Source organism: Genypterus blacodes, unplaced genomic scaffold, assembly GCF_046128005.1.
Source record: "Genypterus blacodes isolate CSIRO-AG114 ecotype Tasmania unplaced genomic scaffold, CSIRO-AGI_Gbla_v1 ptg000067l_1, whole genome shotgun sequence".
In the NCBI taxonomy this organism is placed as follows: Eukaryota; Metazoa; Chordata; class Actinopteri; order Ophidiiformes; family Ophidiidae; genus Genypterus; species Genypterus blacodes.
In genome coordinates, this window is record NW_027466879.1 from 6,470,001 (window position 1) to 6,476,955 (window position 6,955).

General features: G+C 40.6%; 1 protein-coding gene across 1 annotated transcript in view; it reads left to right on the forward strand.

Moving 5' to 3' along the window:
• The window catches only part of LOC143004833 (CD82 antigen-like), a 16,677-nt gene extending 12,380 nt beyond the window's left edge, over nt 1-4,297 (forward strand). Inside the window, exons 6-9 of the mRNA XM_076155989.1 lie at nt 946-1,044; nt 1,475-1,648; nt 2,870-2,953; nt 3,111-4,297. Of these exons, the coding sequence (XP_076012104.1) occupies nt 946-1,044; nt 1,475-1,648; nt 2,870-2,953; nt 3,111-3,188 (435 nt within the window). The 3' untranslated portion in view covers nt 3,189-4,297. The remainder of the gene's footprint in view (nt 1-945; nt 1,045-1,474; nt 1,649-2,869; nt 2,954-3,110) is intronic.
• The last annotated feature ends 2,658 nt before the right edge of the window (nt 4,298-6,955 follow it).

Below are 6,955 nucleotides of genomic sequence, written 5' to 3' on the forward strand. Positions count from 1 at the left end.
TTGAAGAAACACTTTTCAGAAGCTGCTCAGCGATACAGTAACATCCATTTAAACACAGAGAAGTTTGCTTGCGTGCACATGTCTGAGATGACATCAAACCAGGAACTGTCCGAGACGCGAGCTAGACATCGTCTTGGCTGTGAAAACAGGATCATGAGCTCGTGCTTCCTGACTGATCCAGCTGGTCCTCTCCGCTTTGCCATAAACCATCTGACCTGCTATAAAAAGCAGGACTTTGGTGTGCAGATGGATTCCCGTTTATTGTATCTGAACATCAGTAAGAAACTTTTGGAACTCTCTTCAGCCAAACTGAGATCCATGGCTCTGGGTTTGATCACCATCAAACACAGATGATCTGCACCTGGTCTGCAGCGGCACCGTGAAATCATCAGACCATTATTGCTGCACTGCTAATTACAAATAGACCTTTGTAGGGTTATTTGGATAGTATAAGATAATTTCATATTTTACTTCTCACTTCATCACAAAGGTGGCAGTCATTTTGTAGAAGTAATAATGTAATGACTTAAACTTAAACTTACACATCTGGATCCATCTGAGTGTGTCCCCCACCTGTCATCTGTCTTCTAAGGGTTTATGTCTAAAGATTTCCACATTTCCAGATCACCTCAGGTTCTCAAGCACTTTGGGCTGTAAAAACTCAATTCTGCCTCACTGTTGATTTTCATTTTGACTCCATGGAACTGCAAACACAGCAAATATGATCCAGAGGATGAGATGAGTAATAATGATGGCTGACGGCAGCAGAGGGACTGTGCTGTCATATCTAGTGTCATTCAGCCTGACGTGATGCCGCTTTCTATCCTGGTCCGTCTCTAAACCCTGAGCGGACTTTTAATTAATAACCGTCATTCACCTCCTACAGTGAATTTTACAGGACTTCATTTAAGCAGCACCATCAACTGTTTCTTCTCTGTATTGCAGTTGAATGAGGAGCTGACGAAGGTGGTTGCTGGAGTGCTGGACAGCTATCCTGGAAACAACACAGCCACGGAGCAGGCCTGGGACTTCATCCAGCGCACCGTGAGTTGGACTCTGCGGTGCTGGGTTCAGTTTCAACCGCATTAAATAAATTGCCGCCCGACTCCCCAATGGAGCTTCAGGCAGGGATTTGGGTAATTAGTACAGTTGTGAGAAAAATTCATAGGCTGAGCAGAAATCTGTTACAGTTATGAGTGTGGATGTAAATGTCACAGGGATATGTGGTGATCCGTCATTCCCAAACCCGGACGAGGAAGCTTCCTACCCAGCTCTTCATCTTTGGTCTTGTCAGGGACGACACTGATCTTGGCTGTCTCATTTTTTTCTAAGCTTTCAAAGTCAACACTTTTTCATTCCTGGCAAACCAAGACGCTCAACTCAAATCCCCTTTAAAGGTTATTTATCATGGTCTGTTCCTTCTCTGGCATCAGGCTCAGCTCAGTCCTCTCTGTCCCGCTCTGTCTCTGTCCAGATGGAGTGCTGCGGCTGGAATAGTCGTGCCGACTGGAACAGCAACATGGTCATCGTCAACAGCACTCAGCTGCTGTTCCCCTGCTCCTGTCAGAACGTGACTGCAGCCACCGGAAACTCGTCTGGCAGCGGCTTCTGCGAGGCCCAGACGTCTGACTGGCCTGCATACGATGTGGTAAACAACATTTCTTTACATCCTCACCTGATCATTTTCCCGACATGGTAGATATGCGGGTGGAATGCAGGCGGACAGTCCTGTTCCAGCAGATGGTTGAGTGACGGTGTGTTGCTCATACAGTCCTGCTTGGCCTTACTATTGATCAAAGGGTCAGAGACATCAGTGTAGATTGCACAATTTGTTATGTGATTTTTGCCATTAATTTTGTGGCCGTAATTTCCTGAATTTGTGGCAATTATAGGGAATCGTGACTTTTATACTATTTATTTATATTCACAAAGTTTAAATAGGTCTACATAACAAAGAAACACCAAGAATATGCATAGAACAACCTTTACTTTCTTCTCACTCAGCATTACAACTTCAACCCATCAACATTCTAATCATCATCTAATGTTATATGAAAATAAAGAAACAAAGAGAAACTAAATGTTATTTCCTGCTTCTTTGCCTTGTTTCATATTCGGCATATGTACAAATAGTTACGTTACCAACTTTTAAATGAAGTGAGAAACATGATTCCCTCACTTCTGTTTTCAATTGCAATTCACACATGATGCATGTCACCACTTCCACGTTACTTAGGTGTTAACTGATCCACAGTGTGTGCAGGTGCCAAGACATGAACATTTCAGCATTTTTGGTGAAATGTATGCAGTGAAATGGATAATATAATCGTATAAAAATGCTGTGTTTTGTTGAATTAGACTTCTGTTAGGTGACTTTAGCAGCATTGCAGTTGTTATGCCACAGATTTTACAAAATCCGCTTTTACTTAAAAGCATTCCAGTTCTCAATCTTGAGGTTTATATATTTGTATTTACTTTAAACTATTTACGTAAAGTCTGACCACTAGAGGGCAGCAACAACAAGCCTTTTCTAGATTGTGTTGAGCTACAACAGAGCAGCTTTGGTCTCTAAAGCATCAGATTAATGCAGTAGTGGCTTAGTTAAGGAGTCCTGGGAAAATGTGTGTATCTCTTTCTCTTATCAGGTTCATTACTTCATTCACAAGTCACTACCAGTTTACTTTGTCCTGTCTGACGCAGCCTGAGAGTCACCCAGAGTGCAAAATACAGTGTTGGTTCTCTGCATTCATTTGAATTGGACTTGATAAGTCACTATAATAGACTGTGCATGTTCAGTCATTTATCTTTACAGATAAACTTGATTTTTGTGTCCTGCCACATTCACCCCCTTTGCCTTGTGTTTGATCAGGGCTGTGCTGCCAGTGTGGAGAGTTGGCTCCTCACAAACATCGGCGTGGTCGCGGGCATCTGCCTTGGCGTGGCTGTTATTGAGGTACAGCAACACACCCAGCTTACACTGTGTTTTTAAAACCTCTATACTACAGTGCCTCCATTTGTTTTCACACTTTTAATGTAACTCATGCACAGGTTGTAAAGAGGATTGTTGGAGATCTAACAACTTTGTGTCTGTGTTTTTGTTTGTTTCACAGTTGCTGGGGATGATTCTGTCCATGTGCCTGTGCAGGAACGTACACACAGAGGATTACACCAAAGTGCCAAAGTACTGAGGCTCGGTTCAGCCCAGTGAACTGAGCGCTGAACTGCTGGTGCACAGAGAGAGTGAGAGACGGGAACAAAGAATCTCGTATTACGTGAAACAACGTAAATGTATGTTTTTATTCTGCTTTTAAGTCACTTCCATGTTGTTGTTTCTTTTCCTGTCCGGTTTCACTGGAGCACTTTAGAGACTTTAGTATGGAACTTTGGATAAGAGCGATGCTGAATATTTATGAGAGATTGAGTCGAAGGAAAATGAAATGATGGTAAGAGAGAGAATTGACCAACGTTTCTCTGTGCATTTGCAAGTAAATTTCCCAGTGGAGCTCTGTGTTTATCCTCCATAATGACAGAAGCCAACCAAAGTTTGGGCAATTCTGCTTGACAACTTAATTGGACAACTGGAAAATATGTTTTTTAATTTCTGTGTACCAGTGTTTTGAGTTCTTGTGAATTGTGTTTTTAGTCCACTGTATATAAGTTTGGGTCGTTGTGTGTTTGTGTGTGTGTGTGTGTGTGTGAATTGAATCCAAAAAATGTTGCCAGTTTTGGTGATTCTTTGAATTTTTTTTAAAAATAGATTTTTCTTTTCTTGTATTCTTTCTCATGTATTCTATCCTTTAGTGGTTGGCGTGTTTTTGGAAATAATTTTTTAAATAATAGAAATAATCCTGGCATAATCCGTCTGTCCGACTCCAGAAAGATCACATCCAGTTTACAATTGTCTTTGATGACAAGCTTAATGTTGTTAGCTCCCATATTTGGCCTACAAATGTCAAAAGTTTGATATTTCTTTGATATGAACTTTGAATATGACAAAAGTAAAATGTTTAAAGTCCTATTTATGAGTGAAAGGATTACGTTTGTCAAGAATCCATCTCGAAAAAGGAAATTTGTTTATCATAGCAAATTATTTGGAATGCATGCGCCTTGTTTTTATAATGTACAAAATTATCATTCTGTTCTCTTTTTAATGTACAGTCTATGTATGAAACCATACCATTAACCCTCACACGTTTCCTTAAGGGTACGGCTGTTGAAGCTAGATGGGACTTCTGGTAGCTAGCTGGATTAGTTAATGTTTACTCACTTTCACTTTGCCAATAAACTGATTACAGAACGTTTTGTGTTTGTTTTGAAATCTGATATTCTTTGAATTTCCACCAATTGTAATGTTTGGCTGTTCAGCACATATTTAAAGCTGTATTCAACAATTTTGGCCGTTTATCATTAACTACCACTAACAATGAAAAGCAATAACCTGCTCATGCGCTGTAGCCAATTTGAACCACTAGGGGGTAATATGACTCCATGATAAACGTAATCTTTAACCATTCTCTGACCAAGGGAATAAAAAAAGGAACAAAACCGCGGTGAACTGCTAAAAATAGCGTTATTTTATTATGAATAACTTTTATTGGTGTTATATTACCATTAGTATTACTATATTTTCTTTTTTTATACCTTAAAAACTAAAATATTCAACATGAACACGCAGTGAAGGACATGAAGTTTCCCTGAAGCTACTACACATATTGTTCATACATATTGCACAAGTCCAGTGAACAGAAGGAGGCTTTATGATGCTCTAATGTGAGTAATGGATGATCAATCAAGGCATTTAAATCATAAAATTGCATCAAGCAGACATATATGTCACACTGAAGAATAATATCAATAAATAAATCCTCATGTGAGACATTAAAGAATTCAATTCTGTGATTTAAAGCTTCTCCATCTTTCAGAGCACCTGGAGTGTTTTTATGGCTCTCAGGATTTACAGCAGCAGCTCCCTCAGACTGTGCTGATAGTTCAGTTGTTGTGTCTTTGTAATTTTTGGAAAGGAAATGACTAAATCGAGTTAGGTGTGTGTGTGTGTGTGGGTGTGTGTGTGGGTGCCATGTATAGAATCAGACGTCCTTGGCCAAAGACATGAGAAACAACAGCTGACAGGAAACAGACAAGACGTTTTGTCTGAGTGTGTGTATTTGTGACTGTTTGAGCGCAACACACACACACACACACACACACACATCACAATTATGAGGTCATCATCATGTTAAGCATAATGTAATTTTGCCTCACAATGAGGGGCGTTCAACGCATAGAAAGGAAGTCATTAGTAATATGGATGGGAGTCTGTGTGGGGTCGTCATCTCATTCAGAACGGCTGTGTGTATGTGTGTGTGTGTGTGTGTGTGTGTGTGTGGGCCCAGCCTTTTCTGTCTCATTAGTGAGTCTCTCCTGGTTGAAGTATTCAGAGAGCAGCTCTTGAGTTGAGGTTCTGTCCGTGTTCATGTTTACGTTTTTGTACCTTTGTGGGTTGTGCCACCACCCCCCCCACCCACCCCCTACACACACACACACACACACACACTGCTCCTCAGTGGGAGCAGAGACCACCCTCAGTCAGTTTAGCCTCACATCACTTTGTCTTTGAGTGTCAACATGGAGGCACAGCGGTTTACTCGCTTGGTTCTCTCGCCTCTCCTGTTTTCCATTACCTCTATGCTTCCTCATGCTTACAGTGCGTTTGATATATGATATGTTGAGCTGAGGAAAGATTCCTACCCTCCACACAGCACCTTTAATCAATGTGAACGCAACATGATGCATACATCAAATCAACTACAAATCATTAACACTATTTATTCATGAGTCACTCCAGGAAACAATGAATGCTTTACGTTGTGTAATCATTTTAACAGTCACCATCATTTCTCACTTTCACATATATTATTAATATACTTGAAAGCTTGTGTAGCACTGATGTTTAAAAAGTCCTTCTAGCACCTTCAGTATTTCACTACAATGCCACTCAAACTGAGGTGAGATGTGTTTGAACCTGTTGAAATATAACTGATGGCCAAAACTATGAAAATTAAGTAAAAAGTAAGAAACAGTCAGTAGAAATGTCTTTGTCAAAGCTTCTTATGTCAGAAATAATCACATTAACCAAACTCCCAGGCTCCCGCTGTTGTGTGATGCAGTGTGAGTCTTCTCTTCCAACCTTTGTGGCTTCGCTGCTCCTCAATGTGCAGCAGCTGTAATGTAGCATAAACAACCTCACCTGGAGTTATTGACGTAGCTGTAAATGTGTCACGACCTCGTCTCTCTCTCACCCAACTGCAGACACAACGTTGTTTTCAATACGTTAAGACCTTTGAGTCAACTTCCTCATCCTCTTCCTCCTCTTCCTCAAGCAGCATGAAGGTTCACTGGTTGTAAACTATGGAGCTTAAGTTAAGACACAAGGTCATGGTAAAGTTAACCAGAGGAATATTTACAACCATCTATTTATTAATGTAGCCTAATAAGGAAATATAGACTTCATATTAGATTGTTGTTGCGTCACATCACTTCACAAAGGTCGTGCTTATGCGTGTGTGTGTGTGTACTTAACATCAAGTATAAACTGGCCCTTACCGTCATTGTTTGTTTGTGGATACGTACACAGCACACACACACACACACACACACACACTTCCTCTCACAAACATTGAAATATTCTGCTTACACACACACTGTATGTTTCCAGTCGTGCCAGCAGCATGGAAGTGTTTAGAGACGCAGCTCCTTCGTTTTCCATCTGCTTGGTGTTAAAGTGACACTGAGGCAACAGGAGATGAGACAAGAGTGTGTTTTTATTTGTCAACACACTCCCTGACAGTGTGCGTTTGTGTGTGTGTTTGTGTAGTATATCCGTGGATGCATGTAAACATACTGATTGATCATTAAATCAGTGGTTGTCAAAGTCATAACAGTTTGATTTGAAGGT